Consider the following 19189-nt stretch of genomic DNA (forward strand, 5'->3'; position numbering starts at 1 on the left):
TATTCATCCATTCATGTGTATTCATGTATTCATTCATGCATATATTCTTTTATCTGTGTATTCACACGAACTAGAATGAGAGGAGGCCAGTAAGCGTGGAAACCAAACCTGCCATATTTACAAATGAACGAATGAATAAATGGACAATATAAAAATTTTCAGCAATTCTAATACATTACTATGGGTATTTCACCCTGTTACCCAGGTGCTTTATTTGGAGATAATCAGTATGTAAACACATGGCACATTTTGGTAATTTCTTTAATCAACATATATACAATATATCACAACCGTCCAAAGTAATAGAAACAACTTCCTTTAACGTCAATGACAAGTAACTCTACACAATTGCGTGTAAGTCGTGTTTGGTCACATGTTGCTGATGTGGTCAGCCATAGTAGTCCTGGAATTCCACTGGTCTGTCAGAACATGACAGAGTGGTCTGAGTGTGTCCAAGGCCTGGTCCCGTACCAGGGGGTCTCGATCCAGGGGGTTGCACATAAGGTCAAGGGTCAAGTGCAGAGGAGGACGCTTCGTCTCAAACTCCCTCGCCAACTCCAGCAGCTCAGGTGGTTGGATGAAGTTTGAGCTTTCCAGGACAAAACAAGGCATGGGTTACAAACTCCAAAGCTGAGGACTAGTTTAAGAACTGTATAATACGTTTCTATTTTTACCTGATGTCAAGTTCCGTCAACGTGCTTGGTAAGGCTCCAGTGAAGAGCTCCCCCAGGGCAGGCACATTCTTGGCTTGTTGGGAGGAAGAAAACTAGTAAGGATCAAACCATAGATTTTATTAAACACAACCAAAACCAAGGTCGATCAAATATATTACCGAGACGATTGTGAGACAGGTTAAGGGATTGGAGAGATGCAATTGCCTTCAGGGACGTCACCAGTTCCCGCATGAACGCATCCTTCTTGCTGCATTTCTCAAGTAGCCGACAGTCCTTGAATGACAGTTCTTACATTGTGGAGAAGGAGGACACTAGTTAATAAACTGGCAGTGGCTACACTTTTCAAGTCAATGCAAATAAAAAATAAATTGTGCTGTCAGTTAAAACGCGTTATTAACGGCGTTAACGCCAAACCCATTTTAACGGCGTCACTATTTTCATTGCGAGATTAAAGTTATTTTCGGCCTAGCAAACTTCCACATCCTGTTGTAATAACTAGTAACGTTCAAAAACTACAACACCACTCCGGATCTAGCAAGACCGGAAACAATTCAACAGTCACTCCACGCCGCACACACGTGTTTGGGCTTGCGAGCCGGTGTTATGCCAAAATCTCACTCCCTGCCAGAATTCCACTCCCCTATGTGTGAACGTGCGCACTGCCTTCCTAGCGTAGGCATTGCTATGTGTAGATTGGCGAACCAATGCGGTTTTATGTGTTAACTGTTAAACCTTGGTTCCCTCGTCCTAGGCTTTGAGAAAACTGTCAGTAGGGTATTTAATTTGTGTTTCATTGAAATATAAGTGATGTGTGAGATTAATTGCAAGTTAACTATGACATTAATGCGATTAAATATTGTAATCGTTTGACAGCACAAATACAAAAGTCAATTTAACAGATGGTTTAACCCTTTATGGCCTTACCTTCCAACAAACAGTTGCCAAGGAGATGAAAGATGGCACAGTGACAAACAGCCAGATTCATATCTTCAAGGTGCAACTTTTTCAGGCACCGATTTGACTCTGAAAAAGAAAACAACAACTTAACAAGATATTCAGCTAGTAACGTTAACCGAACAGAGAAATAGAACAACTGAATCCCTCATCGGAATACTCCGAAACGACTTTCTACTAAACCTTACGTGTGATAGTCTGGAGGAGCTTGTCGTGTGTGTGGCCTCTTGATAGTCGCAAGCCCGAGATGTGAACGGAGGTGAGATTCGGAGAACGTTCCAGAACAGAGTAAAGGCTCTCCAGATTGGTCTCCACCTGAGGTAGTTTCACATTCAGCTTTTCAAGAAGCAACTCTGTCAACAAGAAGAGAGGACAAGGGAAGAAAACAAAATTGGCATTATCTTTCATAACGAGATAGCCCCAAACATTGCGGGTAGCCAAAACATGAAGCATAACACTGTGAAAACTAAATAAGTCCCGAAGGGAAGAACCATAAGAGCATGTACTTGAACAAGTTACAATTAAGCAATTTAACAACATGAACCTCAAAAAAGTGCAAGGCTGTACCTGTGGAAAAAACAAAGCAAGCAGCAAAAAATATTACACAGCAAGTACAGTAGTTTAAAGTCAGTTACAACTAACCAACAAGAGCAACAAGTCTGAGAGGCGGTTAGAACCGAAACTGTACTGTCCTGTAGCTAGTGGTATGTGCCAGTGGAGCGAGTGGTACAGGCCAGTGCCTCCGCTGGCACAGGACAGTAGCTAGTGGTACGTGGCAGTGCCTCCGCAGGCACAGGACAGTTACTGTTCTGTTGATACATTTACATTTATTCATTTAGCAGACGCTTTTATCCAAAGCGACTTCCAAGAGAGAGCTTTACAAAGTGCATAGGTCACTGATAATAACAACAAGATAGCCCCAAAGCATTGCAGGTAGCCAAAAACAGAAGTACACATTGTGAACAACCAAAAATAAGTGCTAAAGGGAAGAAACCATAAGAACATGTAGTTAAGCAAATGACAATACACAACATGAATCTCTAAGTGCAAGTGTACCTGTAGGAAAGCAATACAAATAGGATTAAATATAATACAACAGTTTAAATCAGCTACCACTAACCAACAAGAGCAACAGTCTAAGCAAGAGTCATTGTGATCCTTGAGGAAACTAGCGTTGGGTTCAACAAACCATTCCTAAGTACCGTTGTACTCCCGGAACAAGTGCGTCTTGAGCCTTCCTGATAGTGGTACGCAAGTTTCTCATGGCAGTTGCATTGGGTGTCTTGCAGCTTTTGTTTACTGTCATGGAGACTAACTGCCCCACGGCCATTTTAGAATAGAAGAACAGGCTATTAACTTTTATTTTCTAAATATGTGTGGCGGCCTGCGGAAACCCGTGGATGTCGCGGCCGCTCATTGTAACCATAAAAGATCGAAAATCGTTTTCTGTCAAAATTGAGATTTTTTATGTTTTGTATCAGGGCCGGATGCAGCCTGCTTTGACTGGGGGGGCAGTGAACATTTCTGGGGGGGCATCATGATTATGGAAGGGGGTTGTATAATTTTTTATATACCTTTGTTATCATTTTTGAGTCTGCTTAACGATCCAAGGCATGGAGCCGGACGTTATACACATTCGGGGCTAAAAGACTGTTAATGTCTTTAACCCGTGTATCTTCTATGAAAACAAATACAGATTACAACTGAAACTGAAGTATGAAATTCCAGGGTCTAACATTAAACACCAATGCTGCACTTTACTATTCATCAAAAGCCCTCCACAGAAGACCGATATACATTAACTTCGAGACCAAGTGAGTGGCAAGAGATTCGAGGTTGATTTCACTTTTATCGGTAAACGTGGATGCGGAGCTCAAACCTACGTTGCCCATTATCAACCAGACAATCACTGGGGAATCTTTTTAAAAGATTGGTTGAAAAAACAGCATATTACTGAAAGCACTAACAGACTTTTTCATAGCTTCAACGTGTAACTATTTGGGCTTAAGTCACACTGCAAAAAATTAAAATCTGTTCTAGTGAAATTGCCTTATATTCAGTATATTTACCTTGTCACACTTATTTTTGGGTTTATTTACTCATTAAGGATGGAGATATTTGACTTGTTTCAAGAAAAATCTTCTTGACTTACCTTACTTAGGTAATAAAACTAGTTTTAAGCAGATTTATCTTAAATTACCGTAGAAAAATTCTGTAGCCGTATCAACAGCTATACCTTAAGCACATTTTACTTGTTTCTAGACTCACTAAAACTTGATTTAAGAATGGAGGCCAACTAACTAAGATAGCAGTAAGAATTAAGGGCAAACAGAGAATGAGAGCCTTGCAAACTCTGTGGATTGCCTTTCTCCTGTGCACATAAACCTGCATCTGAGTAACCTGAGTCATTTCTATAACTTTACTCTGGTCTGCAAGAGATTTACAAATATTCTTGTAGTTTAATTTTGAAGCCCATTTTGTTAAAAACCTGTGTTTAGACTTTAAACTCATACTCATGTTAGGGGGCCCAGAGCCGCAAATTGTGAAGAGAAATGGACCATATAATGTTGCTTTGGTGTTACATTGTTGTCAGGGAAAAGCTGCCTGAATTGTTTAAGGTGATTCTCTATCATTTCTTCAAGTTTGTTTAAAGTTTCCCTAAATAGAATAGGAGCAAAAAGGATATGAGATATCGAAATTAAATCCCTGATTAACTGCACGTATAGGCTACATTGTCCTTGATAGCATTGAGAATATAAGGAAATATCTTATAAGTATCAGCATCTGTCCAGAAGACTGTTTAAGTTTGTTGTCAAGTTCGTTCATTTTCTCAAAATGTATTCATTACAATTCCTTAGAATGAGCATAAGTCTATTAATTCCTAAATATATTAAACATAATCAATGAAAATATAGGCTACTATATTGTTTTAAATACGGCTAGCTGTGCAACAAGCAAGATTCAAAACTCGTATGAGGTTGGTTTACATGCAATTTTCAGGAAGTGAAATAGTTTTGAGATGGAAATGACGTCAGATTTTGCGCTTTCCCTGCCGTTTCTCTTCTCCACATTTTCACCTCAGCACTGCCTCTCAGGATCGTGACTTTTGCTCTGTAACGGTAAACTATCTGCTGCAGTCATCCAATTTAGCTGCTAGTAATCTCTGTGCGTACTTATGTTTTACTTGTGCCGTTAACACCGTACTTAACTGATTTGAATAATCAAATCCAGTAATTCCGACATGATTGAAAACATTTTCGTCTAGTTTGACAGCTAGCTAAATCTCATATGGTCGATGCCTCAGCTGCGGCTGGCGTCGGTGAAATAGGAACATGTTGCCTCAGCTAAAGATTCGTAGCAAGTACTGTTCAAATTATACATACAAATGTGTAGGTTTTTGCCAGCTCCAAACTTAGGATGAACTATTAGCTAACTCTGCTGTGGGTCAGCGCAAATGCTATTTTTATAGCTAAGTATTAACATTGGAGTGAACTAGTGTTGCACAGTAAACCTGTACTAAAAGAGACACTCTTACATAGCTTCAGTGTTCCCGTGCATACATAGGAGACAATCACTGCAAAAGAGCTGCAGTTCTGGTGCAGACAGGAGAACCTAGCAGAACGCCATCTCCGTAGCACTCCATCCAGTCCAGAACCCGGGGTCCTGAAGTCTCGACTCTTACGATACTCAAACGATGCGATGTTAATATACCTTTCTGATCTAACGAGTCTGGCTAACTGTCGTGACCTCTGAGGTGGGCTATGGCTGCGATGGAGAGCTGGAGAGATGGTTGTTCTGCTAGGTTCTCCTGTCTCTGCACAGGAAATGCAGATCTTTTGCAGTGATCGTTAATGAGTCTAATGACAAATCATGGTCAGAATTATGATGGCCCATGCTACACCCCATCACCATGCCTTTATTGGCTAGATAACATATAGATGATCATATAGATCACCTTGGCTAGATAACCATGTTTTATGTCTTTGACCTTTTTTGTTTTTGAGGCTGCAAAGTTTGTTGCAATGTTTTTATTTCAGTATACCATATTTTCTGGTTTGAGCAAATAAACAAAATATTTCCGTGTTGAAATCAAACTTTTGAGTTGTCATTACTAATAAGTGTGTTTTAGTGAAAAACTATCTCAGTACTAATACAGATTAGTTAATTGTAATATTTAGCTACAGAGATTCAGTGCACTGATCATGTTAAGCAAAGACAACTACAATGTTTTAAGTTTTGCAAGGGGAGGGGCTCGGAATTCTGCTCTGCAAGTATGAATGGAGAGACTTTTAGATTTAATGGCTGCTAGGAACAGGATAATTTCTCTTAACAAGTCTTCCTTATATAAGAATTATCTACTTATTATGAGATTCTCAATGTACTTAAAACAAGAATTATCATCTGGTTTTCATCCTCTCTCGACTTATTTTGAGCAAATTTGCCTTAACCTGGTTTGTACTCAAGTTCTTATTTACTGAAACTATTAAATAAATATCTTAAAATGAGTCAACAAATCTTAACAAGAATGCTCAAAACAAGTGGTCCAGGCCTATATTGAGATTTTGAGCGGTCTTATTTTATGGATTTCTTTTTCTTGTTTCAAGAAATCTTTTTCTTATTTCAAGAAATCTTAACAAGTGTGATTATCTTGCTGCACTGGCAGATAATTTTGCTTGTTAAAAGAACATTTTTCTCATTATTTGATATTTTTTTCTTATTTTTTAAAAGTCATTTTTTGCAGTGCAGAAGCGGCAGAAATCTGGGGGGGCGCGGCAGAAATCTGGGGGGGCGCAGCCCACCCCAGCCCCCCCCTGGATCCGGCCCTGTTTTGTATTGTTAACACCCTAAACTTCATTGTAATGTACAAAAAGTATATGATTACTTGGACATGTCAGCTTGCAAGATTTTCAAGCAATGTCTGCCCGCTCTTTTGAGTGCTGCAGCAGCCCATAACAACTGATCAATGAAATAACTTGCTGAGAAGTTATTAACCCTATACTTAGACTGACATTTACATTCACAACGTCATTACGAACAAAAGGATTTTCTCCCATATCACTTTTTGACACAGGTCGACTTTAAAATGTAACTTCAGTTGTGATAAAGATATCTTAAGTGATTTAATGAGTGAGTGATTTAAACAGATTTGTATCCAGGAGAGTTTGTAGTTTCCAATATGTATAAAACCCAGAAAGTACATTTGCAATCATAGGGTGTCATTTATTGACATGGTTCTTCATATGAAAATAATGAACTATTATTAACAACTATATTTACTCAAAAGTATCGAAATGCAAATGTAGTTATGTACATGCATTGACTTAAGTTATTACTATTAATTATATACGGCACTAGGAGGCGCTGATAACAACACAAGGATGTGCATTAGAGACGTAGGAGAATCTACAACGGTGGCTCATGTGCACGCTTAAATTCAGTTTCTCTGAATAAAATAATTTGTTACTAATTCATTTTGTGTGTACATGTCTGCTTTACAGTCACACCATTACACTATATGCAATATAATGTCTAAATTGACTACTTTGTATGGTGAGCTTGTAGTGAGACATCAAACGTATGGTATGGAGTCTGTTAGCACAAACAGTTTAACTTATTTTTTTAAATAAAAGTTTATAGCCTATTCTAAAATGGCCGCGGGGCAGTTGGTCAACATGACAGTAAACAAAAGCTGCAAGACACCCAATGCAACTGCCACGAGACACTTGCGTACCACTATCAACAGAACAGTGACTGTCATGTACCAGTGGAGGCGCTGTCACATACCACTAGCTACTGTCCTGTGCCAGCGGAGGCACTGTCCTGTACCACTAGCTACTGTCCTGTGCCAGCGGAGGCACTGTCCTGTACCACTAGCTACTGTCCTGTGCCAGCGGAGGCACTGTCCTGTACCACAAGCTACTGTCCTGTGCCAGTGGAGGCACTGTCCTGTACCACAAGCTACTGTCCTGTGCCAGTGGAGGCACTGACATGTACCACTAGTTACAGGACAGTACAGTTTCGGTTCTAACCGCTACTGACAAGTCTCTCAGTAAGAGTCATTGTGATCCTGGAGGAAACATCAGGTCCAGCCAATCATTCCTAAGTACTGTTGTACTCGCAACATGTCGTTCACATGTGTGTGTGTGGGGGGGGAGGGGGGGGTCACCTGCTCGGGCTTCCTGTCGGGGAGGCTGTTCCTGAAGGGGTCTGTGGAACATTTCCATGGGGTGGACCTCCATTGAGAAGGACCTGAGGTTGTGGCACGCATCCAGTAGCCCCCCCACGAGGGAAGCGTCAGCCAGGTAGCCCACACTCAGCTCAGTCAGGGAGCTGCCGGACGTCTCAGACAGCTCCTTGAGGGAGTCCGCCAGCATCAACACATCCCTCTTCTGAAAGACCTCTGAATAGAATGAAAGATTAATGCAGCAACTATACACACACAAACAAAGAAGGGTATACAATGTCATATATGAGACTCACTTCGACTACTGAGGATTAGAGAGCGGAGGCACAGCCAGGTGGAGAGGAGAGGCAACAGGACGGGAAGAATATGATCGCCGAATTCCTTAATCTCAAGTGAATGGATCTGGCCCAGAGGACAGACCTGTCTGGTGGGCCCAGCCGAAGGAGTAAAAATCTGACACAGGTGTTCAGGAGCCATATACTCGCGAAACTCCTCTGATTCTTTCTTCAGGGAAAGGGAGGTTAACCTCGGACGCTTGCACGGTATCACATGCTCCTCCTCGTCATCGTCAACAGGCTCCTTCCACTTCGGTGTTGAGGAGTGAGCTGCGTGGGCATTTCCTGCAGGGGGAGTGCCTTTTGCTTTGTTTTTCACTGGGCAACTTTGGCTAGTACCCTGAGACTGTCTGCCATGGAGAATCCAACCAAGTAGAGTGGGATCTGGATTCCACATCACAACTTCTCCAGCTGCTCCGTGGTCAATGAGACGATGGAGTACATATAGCACACATCGCGCTGCCACGCTGATCAACTGTGTGTCGCGCTCCACCTCAATGCACCGTACATTCTTCTCAAGGACGCTCAGAACAGGTCTCTGCTCTGAGATGAAACTGTACAAGTAACGAGAATCATGAAGGCAGAATCTGTGGACATGTTTGGCCATAACTAAGAGCATGGAGTTGAAATTGACGTTAAGTAGGTATTTAATATCGCTTCTGAAGCGGTAACCAAAGAATGTAAAATAAAAGAGTCTCTCCATAGCCTTCTGCCTCAATTCATCTTCTGTCAGTTTCAGCTGAAATAAATTAAGAATAGATCAAATAGATGTCACACTGGTCTTTAAACAACTTTGTATGCATTTAACAGCAGACTTGAAAATCTAGCCTAGTCTGGCTGGGCTAATTCTAAAACACGCAAGTCAAATAGAAAACGTACTTTTTTCTTCGAAGTTCCAAGTATGTTTTGAAGTATTCCTGACCACAGACAGGATGTGGAAATACCTAGAGGCAAGGGAAAAACAACCTAATAATGCCATTCTGATAATAACAACAACAAAAACATGATAAGGCATACAGTAATGCTAATGCTTACCTTTGAGCTTCACTGTTGGATGAACATAATCAAGATCAACTATGTTCAGGTTAGGCAATAGATCCTTTATGAGAGCGGTTGGTAGGTCTGTGAGTAAATGACATTACATATTATTAAGTTTACAGCCTACCATGTCCATTCTTTCATTGTTGCATTCCATCGTAAAGGCAAGGTGTCAACCACACTGCTAACCGCCATGAATCCTCACTCACCAAGAACATGCATGCCGATGACATCCATGTGTTTGCTGGTTGCGTTGAGGCATATCTGCTTCAACGTTATCGGCTTATGAGTTATAGATGTATGCTCGCATTCTCTTGTCGCCTTCTTTTTTGCTACCCTCCTGATCTTTTCAATATAATCTTGATGCATCACGACAGCAGCGTGGATGCTAGCTTTGTCTGTTTGTGTTAGCTCTAACATTGACGTCAATTGGAGTGGGTGCGCATGTGCAGTCAGTACTCAGTACGCATTCACGAAGCTATCTCGTTGTACTTGTAGTGCTCTGGTTTTATGATTAGCTAGTTATAGCTAGCTTAGTTTAAATTTTGCTAAACAATGTCTGCTAGATACGACAGAGCTATTACAGTATTTTCTCCTGATGGACATCTTTTTCAAGTGGAGTATGCTCAAGAGGCAGTGAAAAAGGGTTCTACTGCGGTGAGTAAGCATAGCAAGTTCATGCTAATAGCTTGCTTGCTAACAAGTAGACTAAGTACAGTTGAGTTGGGTAGCTTAGCTAGTAGCATGTATTTTCTAGTACTATTATTAATAAAGCCATGTTTAACCAGACCGATGTTTAAGATCCTGTCTATAGTAGCCTAAAGGCTTTACTGTTAGATTGTACCGTACTAGAGGAAACTATTGAATAGTTTTCTTGTGTAACAGCTAGTTAAAATATCATAAAAGCATTTATTTGCGAGAGGCAGCTTAATCCCTCAGAGCGTGTGTACTGGTCGTTATTAGTACAGACAGAACGATCTGGCCAGCAGAAACATCAAAGGCAGAATTTAAAAAGCGTTATACAAATATGTTTTCTGTCGTTTGATTGACGTGCAGGTTGGCATCAGAGGGAAAGACATAGTGGTTCTGGGTGTTGAGAAAAAGTCCGTAGCCAAACTGCAAGAGGAGAGGACTGTCCGAAAGATATGTGCCCTGGATGAGCACGTGTGCATGGCTTTTGCAGGTAAGATACTGTCAATAGACAACATGGTATGAAACCGTGTATGGGTGATTGTTGCATCAAAGAGGCTTTGTTCCCCATTTCTTCCTAGGTCTGACAGCAGATGCTCGGATCGTCATAAACAGAGCCAGGGTGGAGTGCCAGAGCCACCGTCTCACTGTAGAAGATCCTGTTACTGTGGAGTACATCACCCGACATATCGCCACACTCAAGCAGGTAGCTTTAGCTGCACTGTCACTTAAGCATTTGTCGCCCAGAGTTGTTCTCTAAACCGGTGGTTCCCAACCCTGGTCCTCAAGGCACGCCTGTCCTGCATGTTTTAGATGTTTCCCTGCTTGATTCAAATGAATGGTCATAAGCAGGCTTCTGCAGAGCTGGATAACAACCCATTCATTTCAATCAGGTGTGTTGGAGCAGGGAAACGTCTAAAACAGGCAGGACAGGGTGCCCTGAGGACCAGGGTTGGGAACCACTGCTCTAAACACACTCACACACATTCATACTCAGTATGTACGTGTACTGTTGCACATGGCTGTCTCATGTCGATCCCTTTGTTTGAATTCCACTACTAGCGCTATACCCAGAGCAACGGACGCAGACCGTTTGGTATCTCTGCCCTGATTGTGGGCTTTGACTATGACGGCACCCCTCGGCTGTACCAAACAGATCCTTCCGGAACATATCACGCTTGGAAGGTGCGTTTCCTCGCTCTGCTCTTACCAGAGCCATGTCACACACCTTAAACATGGTTGACAAGAACCACAGGTCCCATATTTCTATACTTTTGAATCGTGTTACATACATATCGGGGTGACATTTTTTCTTTCATCTCTCTGCCCAACCACCTGTGTAGGCAAACGCCATCGGTCGCAGTGCAAAGACGGTCCGAGAGTTCCTTGAGAAGAACTACACGGAGGAGGCCATCGCGACGGACAATGATGCCATCAAGCTCGCTATCAAGGCCCTCCTCGAGGTAAGGCTGAGACACATGCATCACTACCAAAGGTTCATAATGTGAACAGACGGTTAACCTCATGAACCTGTGTTTACCAGGTTGTCCAATCAGGAGGCAAGAACATTGAGCTGGCTGTTATACGGAGGAGTCAACCACTGAAGGTAAACACTTCACACACACACACACACACACACTGACATTCAGCGCACTCATGTTGATTAGGTACCCTTCAATGCCTTCTGCTTTTCTGAATGCCGAAATACCAATTAAATCGACATGTTTTATTCATCTGCAGCTTCTCGAGGCTACAGAAATTGAAACGCTTGTGGCCGAAATTGAGAAGGAGAAAGAGGAGGAGGCCGACAAGAAGAAACAGAAGAAGTCCTCCTAATTCAATGTGGTCCCGTCGCATCACTTTGGTGTTCTGTGTGGACTGACCCGCTTCACTTCACGATGGAAGCATCGTGTACACTTTCAGTTGGCATCCGTCACAGGACTAGATCATTTTCTCTTTTGTTCAGTAGCGTGGCTGTCAAGATCCCTCTAGGCTTGTTGGTTTGTTATATTTTGTTAACCTATAATTGATGACAACTGAACTTAAAAATTAAATTATACTTTGTACTTTGGTTTAACATCTGTGTCTGTAGTCTTATTCTTTGTTCAAATGCAGACTTCTTTTTCCAGACATTTAAATGTAAAACGAAGTTTCCAATACGTTTTGTTTGCTTCCACAGGCTTCATGTAGAACAGCTATGCAGTTCAAGTTAAATTAACTTGTGATTGTTTGTAAAAACACAATAAGGACTGTGTTTAATGGAGATGGTTAATATAAAACACAACTTCAAGGTTCAGAAACTTGTCACTAGATAGGTTTGTTTGCTACTTTTCTCTCTGAAAACAACTTACCTCATTGTAGTCTTACTTTACTTTTGAGTTACATGGTGAAGTTGCCTACTGGCGGCTTGGTAGCCTAAAAATATGTGTCACTAAAAACTGATATTTTTTTTTTTATAGCTCAACTTAATAAAAAGCATAAAAAACAGAATCTGAATACAATTTTCTATTTAAATGAATGTATTAGTTTGGAAATGAATTCCAATAAAATGCTTGAGGGAAGTGGAAAGATTCACATGGCTGCATTTCATGACCGTATGCCGTGTCGGAGTCGGGCGCATGTTCTGCGCGAAGGTAGGCTACACTTTTTGATTTATTGTCTTTTTCATCCTGGTATGCTATTGCTTTTGCATTCATAAGTCATAGACTAACCGCAACAATTGGCTGTCTGTGTTGAAAGCTATAGCCACAGTGACGGTTATTTCGAAGTGGATCCAAGTGAATGGCAGTTATATTTGGCGGATAGTACCCTGGCCTTTCGAAATATTAAGCTTACGACAAATATGGCGGCCGTCGAGCCTCCCAGTGTAAGTGAACCTCAAGACTTGCCCGAAAAAAGTTCAACCACAAAAACATCAGATAGCTTGACAGCATTTGCAGTAAATGGCGCAGCGTCGTGTAATAACCCTCAAGAACATGGAGAGGCAGCCGTTGCTGGCCCGATCACCTCTACCGCAAGTACCGCTGACGCCGACACTTTTTCGGACAGTGTTCAAACTAACCAACAGAGCACACATCATGCAACATATGTTGTACCAACAACTGTATCGACAGTTCTCACTGGCAAAGAAAACTCTCAAACAGTATTGGCAATCGTCTCAAAATCAACTCACAGCAACGCCGATGCTTCAAATTTGAATACGGGAACGGTTGTGTTGGAAGCAAAACCAAGCACAGCTGACCAGAGCGATACCCCACAAGCTCCACAACGTGCGGCACAAGTTGGACCAATGACGACCATGACTAACGCTCCGGGCAAAGCATTAGTGATAGCTGTGCCTAGACCAACAGCTCCACAGCCTACGCCAGTAACACAGCGACCCCCGTCTACATCCTTACAGCTACCAGCTAGCTTCCAGATACCGCCAGGTCAGCGTTGCATGGATATCACTTGATCAAAAGCGGAGAGTGCAGCTGTTATTTGAAAGCTCTTTAATGTTGTCTGTTTGGCTGGCAGGTATGGTGCTCATCCGAAGTGATAGCGGTCAGCTGATGTTGGTTTCCCAGCAAGCTCTTGCCCAAGCCCAGCAGGGAACCAGAACATCCAGCAATGCTGCTTCCAGACCTCTAACCCCACAGGTGATGCACTGTATTCTGGCTTTGCATTAGAACGTGATCACCTGATGTTTTGTAGGATACGTGTATGTATTGCCACAATGCTCTTTTTTCTGACCCAGATGGTAACAAGCAGCATATTTCACTACAGGTGTCTGCAGCAACTACCATCAAAAAGACAGACAACCTGTCTATGATCAGAGTTCCTCCCCCTCCCAACATGCGCCTGGCCCCCACCGCACAAAGAACTCCTGTGATTAAGGTATGCCCTTAACTCGGTGACCACACTATGTCTTGTGTTGACCACGCGTGTGCATGCTTTTGGTTTTGTAAGGATTTTGTCAATGTTTCTGCTTGGGTGTGTGTTGCTGCAGGTGGTAGGGCCGGCGGTTCCCACCCCTCAAGTCGTTCAGGCACCACATCCAATCGTGCGGCCAGGGTCTCAGCCCAGGCCCCAGACCCCCGTGGCGAAAACCAACGCCCCTAACGTCGCCACCACTACAATCACACGGGTGAGTTCCGTTAAGTGGACTTCCTGGTTTGTTGGGGGAGGAATTTTCGAAAAAAATAATCACCAAACACGTACTTTTCTCACCCGTTCCTCCCTCAGGAGACCTTGGAGAACGTGAAGAAATGCAAGAACTTCCTGGTGACGCTGATAAAGCTGGCCTCCAGTGGCACCCAGTCCCCTGACATGGCCAAGAATGTCCGAGAGCTTGTCAGGAGTCTGCTGGTACAAAAAAAAACACACACACATTCACCACCTCCCATTGTCATTCAAAAAGTAAACGCCCTCAACTGGTACATTAACTTCATTTTTTCCTTTGCCTTGCAGGATGGAAGCATAGAACCTGAGGAATTCACCGACAGACTATATCGCGAGCTGAAGTCCTCTCCGCAACCATACCTGGTCCCTTTCCTAAAGGTCAGTATTACGATGGGATGCACTGATACTCCCCCAACAACCTGACCAACCAACTCACCCCTCAGGTCTCCTTCCTCCCTCCTCCTCCTCTTCCGATGTCTCCAGAAAAGCCTGCCCGCTGTGCGCCAGCTCACCCCCAATCCCCAGCTCTTCATCCAGCAGGTGGACCAACCCAAGCCCCAGGCTCCGCCCTCCAAGGGCCCCACCCCAGCCCCCACCGCCCGCACCCCTTCCCTGCTCTCCGCCAACATCAAGCCCTCCGTCGCCATCGCTGGGAGACAGCCTTACAAGCCGGCCCAGCTGGTAAATCACTCCACCAGGGAATGGGGATAGAGCAGGCCTGAGTCAACCAGATAAGACCAAGTCTGCTTGCATTCAAACTATGGAGCTGTACAGTCAACCCCCACCACACCACCCCTCCACATTCATCCACTTTGCATATTAATCCAATGAATGTGTGTGTTAGTTGCGAAGGCCCTGTGGTTGCAGTGGATTTCAGCTAGTTTGTCTCCATGCTTTGTCTTCATTCTCTCCCAACATACAAGGCCTGAGGTGAGGCCTAATCCACTTACAGCTCCAAACTGAGGAGAAGTAACCACATTCCAGCTACCGGCTCCTAAATTAGTGCTTTCATCACTCTCCTCTCCGAGAGACAAATACACCATTATTCCGTGCTCTGCGTAGAGAACTTATAACATTCTCATTGTTTATAATGTTATTTACCTCATGAACTGCCCTGAGCGTGTGCCTACATTCTAAATCCCATGTCTATCGTGTGTGTGTGTGTGTGTTTACACCTCAGGTGATTCAGCATCCCAGGGGTGTAGCCGGTATGCCTGCTGTGACATCGTCAGCCTCGTCCTGCCGGATCCTGACCGTGTCTGACAGAACCATGGCCAAACCGATAGTCCTCCAGTCTGGGCAGCGCCACACAGGTGAACGAAGCAAACGGCCCCACACCCACTGCCCCACAGATCCATTCGACACATCAGCTGCCCCCGTTTCAAGGAAAAAAGATGGCACGTTTTAGCTCTGTTTTGTCCTCTCTGCCAAGGGGCCATTTTCCGACGGGCGCCTTTCAAAGCCTTCGCCCCTGCGCCCCAGACACACACCTTCAAGCACAGTGGCGGCTCCTACAGGTAAAAACACACCGAGGACCAACGTTTCCCCCAAACAATCTCCCAACAATCCATATCACACCGGCCTGTGCATTGTGGGCCCACGGATACAGCCCGTGTGAGATCGCGAGCGTCTCGGTGGGTCAGTCGTGTGTGTTTTTTCCCCGCAGAGAGGACGATGACATCAACGACGTGGCCTCCATGGCCGGGGTCAACCTGAGCGAGGAGAACGCCCGCATCCTAGCCACCGACTCGGCCATGGTGGGCTCCGTGGTGCAGTCGTGTCGCGACGAGCCTTTCCTGCCCCCCGGCCCCCTGCTCACACGCATCCTCCACGCCGGTACCCGCCATGCCCCCCTCCCCCCCTCTCTGTTCTACCCCCACAACCGCTTTCCATCCCCGACCCCCCCCCAAACGATCTCACACTAGCCAGTAAAAAAAGAGCTGCTTTACGTTTCACCAACCCAAATGAGAATGTGGGAGTTGACGGAGTGCCGTTGCACGATGTCCTGTGGAGGAGCCCTGGGTAGGCTGTTCAGGCCGTGCCATTATGTCATACACCCGGGTCACCAACAGGGGGCAGCGTTGAACTTTGGATAAAAGGCGTCAGTCCGCCAATCACAGCAGTTCTGAGGGGGAACAGACAGACAAAGGGCATCATCATACTGCAGACATTCATCCCAGCCCCTCCCCCCCCTCCCTCCCCCTTCCGTAGGTGAGGCTGTGGGCGTGTGTGTGCGTGAGGTGGGGCCGGACGTGGTCAACCTGGTTTCTCACGCCACTCAGGAGCGCCTCAGAGGCCTGCTGGAGAAGGTCTCTGTGGTGGCACAGCACCGCAAGATTGCCCTCAAGGTGCTCCCTCCCCTGACACACACACACACACACACACAACTCCTGTGCACAGGCTCATACATGCCTTACATTTGAACATTCGTCATTTCAAGTCCACGGTATGCCCACAAACAAACAAACAGCAGCTCTTGGCTCTCCCCCGTGTGTGCGTGTGTGTGATCAGGAGGATTTCCGCCACACGCAGGTGAGCGACGTGCGCTCCCAGCTGCGCTTCCTGGAGCAGCTGGAGGGTCTGGAGAAGCAGAGGAGAGACGAGGAGGAGCGCGACCAGCTGCTCCGCATCGCCAGGGTAACCGCGCCACCCCCCCTCCCACGACGCATCCCTACCCCGAGAGAGTGTGATCGTCTCTCAAATCGACGCGTGTCGTTTTCTCTCTCCCCCTCCCCCGCAGAGTCGATCGAACACAGAAGACCCCGACAGACAGTTGCTCAAACAGCGGGCCAAAGAGGTACGCATTCGCCTCGCGGCATGAGGCAGGTCGTTGGCTGTGACTCGAACCAGCCTTCTATCCCTGCTAGCCAGACCATCTCCAAAGCTGGGATGGCAAGCCATACATGCATTGTAGACCGTACTCCTTTACTCCAAAGTAAGTGTTTGGGAAGGCGAACGTGTTCTTCTGTTTTTCAGACTAATTGTTCATTTAGTCATCTAACGCGGTGTTTAGGGCCGGGGGAGGGAGGGAGGGAGGGAGAGGAGGGTTGGGGAGGCGGGGAGTTTGGGAGAGATAAAGTAAGCAGTTGCCTGCTTGTTTTCTCATGTCAAGCCAGCAGCCAAGATGCGGGGCTGTTTTGGTTGTTATTCCCTTCCCCTTCTGCGTTTGTGGACCGCTAGCGGCATCCACAGTTTCCCAGAGGTGTCTCCGTAGCAACCGCCGAAAAATCAACAAAAGCCGTTTCATTTACATGCCCAGGCTGTGCCACCCCCCCTCCAGCACCTCCTCCCTCCCCCCTCCCCCAAGCCCCAGAGTGGGTACCGCACTAATTGAAGCTCATTTTAATTGAGCAACTTTCTGGGTCTGTGGCCCCACAGCATTTTCTGGAAATGAAAGCGCCTTACCCTGTTACTCGGCGTAACCTTGACACTGTTTACGTTTCCATACGGTTCGACCCCGACCTCGTCTTGAGACGTACTGTTGCTATGCTACCACCGTTCCACCAGCCATCCTCCCTCCCTCTGTGTCCGCCTTCTGGTTTCAGCTGCAGCAGTTGGAGCAAGCTCAGCTCCAGCACAGGGAAGCCAACCTGACTGCCTTGGCTGCCATAGGGCCCCGCAAGAAGAGGCCCCAGGACTCCGCGGGAACCCAGGTTTCTACCGGTTGTCTGTGTGTCTGTGTGTGTTTGGTGGGGTTCTTTCTTTCTGTCACCTGTTTTTTTGGCATCCGTAACGAGGAACCCTTCGAGACAGGATGGGGAGGGGGGGATGTGCAGGACTGTTAGTTTAGCTTAATGAGTCTCTAATTCTCGGTTTATTTCATTCCTTCCCCCTCCGGGCGCCCAGTTTAGAGATGAGGCGCCGAATAACTGCAGACATTTAACGAGAGCTTTGAACTCCATTACCCACAGGACCCCTCTGCCTGGGAGCTGTTCCCTACCTCCTCCTCCTCCGCCTCTCTCTTTCCTCTACTCGCCACAGGGCCTTCCTTTCTGCCTTCACAGGCGTCGCCTCTTCTGCTGCGGGAGACGCGGGCACGGGAAGCGGGGGTACGAGGATGTCACTAACTTTTGAGTGGGAACACTTTCTCTTCCTCTCTCTGTCTCTCTCTCTCTCTTCCTCTCTCTTCCTCTCTCTCTCTCTTCCTCTCTCTCTCTCTCTCAGGCTGGAGGGGCGAGCAGCAGCTTGTCAGTGCTGCAGAGGGCCGGCGTTCGGCGGGTCACCCGGGTATCCCTGAGAGACCTGCTGTTCTGTATGGAGCAGGACCCTGCCCTGCGCCACTCCCTGGCCCTGTACAACGCACTGCTCCGATAGGCTGACCCTGAGCCCGGGGGGTGGAGCCTGTACAACGCACTGCTCCGATAGGCTGACCCTGACCCCGGGGGGGGGGGTGGAGCCTGTGAAGCCAGGGCTGTCCTGTGGGTTGAAGTGGCGCTTAGTTCATAAGTACGGCACAAAATGTGCCTTCTTTTTCCGGATTTGTTTTGTTCCCTTTGTTTGTTATATTACAATTTGTATTCAATAAGAAGTATTTGTTTGTTGTTATGCCCTGGGACTTGTTAGCTGATGTGTCAGTCAATATTTCAGGAGTATCTTCAAGTGGTTGACCAGCATGACAGGTTGTCACAATTGTCATCTGTGCGGACAATAAATCCACGTTTACGCAGTATGCAAACCTTTTTTCCGACTATTCTCTCGATGTTTCACCGTGTCCACGTTCCTCAATAAAACCCCTGGTTGTGAATGAGGACATGGGTTAGATTAAGTCCCAAAATGTCTCCCTAAGCTAAGCAGGTGGAGACTCCATGCTGTGCTATAAGCTGCTGGCGCATGTTCAGAGAGACATGATTCCATTGTCTCGCCGTGCAATAATTGAGAAGCTTCTGGCATTCAACCACCACCCCCAGTTTAAGACAATAGAAGGGGCTAAATGAATTGGAAGTGAACAGAATGGACCACTGCTCTTGGCGGGAACGACCTTACTGGAGGGCAGTGAAGATCAGAGTTGTACTAATTGATTGATTACCGTGCTCCTTCGGTATTGTCTGGTGAAATGTGCCAACTCCAGAGGCCTCCTGTCTCACATCAAAGCCCTGTCAAATCCAGGAAGGGGAAGACAATTTAGCGGCATTAATATGCATGCGACGCTCATG

General features: G+C 45.5%; 3 protein-coding genes across 3 annotated transcripts; 2 read left to right on the forward strand and 1 right to left on the reverse strand.

The window, feature by feature from the left end:
- Positions 1 to 9641, reverse strand: lrrc41 (leucine rich repeat containing 41). The gene is made up of 10 exons (XM_047049802.1): positions 9395 to 9641; positions 9183 to 9269; positions 9027 to 9091; positions 8109 to 8886; positions 7795 to 8028; positions 1817 to 1981; positions 1599 to 1697; positions 833 to 961; positions 675 to 747; positions 1 to 589 (listed from the first exon to the last, which is right to left on the reverse strand). Exons 1-10 carry the CDS (start codon positions 9603 to 9605, stop codon positions 370 to 372), a joined length of 2061 nt encoding a protein of 686 aa, XP_046905758.1. The 5' UTR covers positions 9606 to 9641; the 3' UTR covers positions 1 to 369.
- On the forward strand, positions 9634 to 11952 carry LOC124487450 (proteasome subunit alpha type-7-like). Its single transcript, XM_047049803.1, has 7 exons — positions 9634 to 9842; positions 10242 to 10368; positions 10457 to 10581; positions 10938 to 11060; positions 11219 to 11338; positions 11419 to 11481; positions 11616 to 11952. The coding sequence occupies exons 1-7, from the start codon at positions 9741 to 9743 to the stop codon at positions 11709 to 11711; spliced, it is 756 nt and encodes a 251-aa protein (XP_046905759.1). The 5' UTR covers positions 9634 to 9740; the 3' UTR covers positions 11712 to 11952.
- Positions 11953 to 13173: 1221 nt separating this feature from the next.
- On the forward strand, positions 13174 to 18350 carry taf4b (TAF4B RNA polymerase II, TATA box binding protein (TBP)-associated factor). The gene is made up of 15 exons (XM_047050025.1): positions 13174 to 13303; positions 13392 to 13523; positions 13612 to 13751; positions 13864 to 14001; positions 14100 to 14222; positions 14325 to 14414; positions 14520 to 14717; positions 15217 to 15349; positions 15469 to 15553; positions 15703 to 15872; positions 16248 to 16384; positions 16548 to 16673; positions 16777 to 16833; positions 17582 to 17699; positions 18229 to 18350. Exons 1-15 carry the CDS (start codon positions 13174 to 13176, stop codon positions 18348 to 18350), a joined length of 1899 nt encoding a protein of 632 aa, XP_046905981.1.
- The last annotated feature ends 839 nt before the right edge of the window (positions 18351 to 19189 follow it).

The sequence above is a fragment of the Hypomesus transpacificus genome, chromosome 26 (assembly GCF_021917145.1).
Source record: "Hypomesus transpacificus isolate Combined female chromosome 26, fHypTra1, whole genome shotgun sequence".
NCBI classification, from domain to species: Eukaryota; Metazoa; Chordata; class Actinopteri; order Osmeriformes; family Osmeridae; genus Hypomesus; species Hypomesus transpacificus.

What these genes read in the sequence shown, in the direction of transcription:
- lrrc41 (XM_047049802.1), bottom strand. Translation starts at nt 9,605, where the DNA reads ATGTTAGAGCTAACACAAACAGACAAAGCTAGCATCCACGCTGCTGTC. An exon ending in CATCGGCATGCATGTTCTTG is followed by an intron (nt 9,270 to 9,394) that starts GTGAGTGAGGAT and finishes ATTTACTCACAG; the next exon opens with ACCTACCAACCGCTCTCATA. An exon ending in TCTAATCCTCAGTAGTCGAA is followed by an intron (nt 8,029 to 8,108) that starts GTGAGTCTCATA and finishes CATTCTATTCAG; the next exon opens with AGGTCTTTCAGAAGAGGGAT.
- LOC124487450 (XM_047049803.1), top strand. Translation starts at nt 9,741, where the DNA reads ATGTCTGCTAGATACGACAGAGCTATTACAGTATTTTCTCCTGATGGA. An exon ending in TGAAAAAGGGTTCTACTGCG is followed by an intron (nt 9,843 to 10,241) that starts GTGAGTAAGCAT and finishes ATTGACGTGCAG; the next exon opens with GTTGGCATCAGAGGGAAAGA. An exon ending in GAACATATCACGCTTGGAAG is followed by an intron (nt 11,061 to 11,218) that starts GTGCGTTTCCTC and finishes CCACCTGTGTAG; the next exon opens with GCAAACGCCATCGGTCGCAG.
- taf4b (XM_047050025.1), top strand. Translation starts at nt 13,174, where the DNA reads ATGACTAACGCTCCGGGCAAAGCATTAGTGATAGCTGTGCCTAGACCA. An exon ending in CCACCACTACAATCACACGG is followed by an intron (nt 14,002 to 14,099) that starts GTGAGTTCCGTT and finishes TTCCTCCCTCAG; the next exon opens with GAGACCTTGGAGAACGTGAA. An exon ending in TCAAACAGCGGGCCAAAGAG is followed by an intron (nt 16,834 to 17,581) that starts GTACGCATTCGC and finishes TTCTGGTTTCAG; the next exon opens with CTGCAGCAGTTGGAGCAAGC.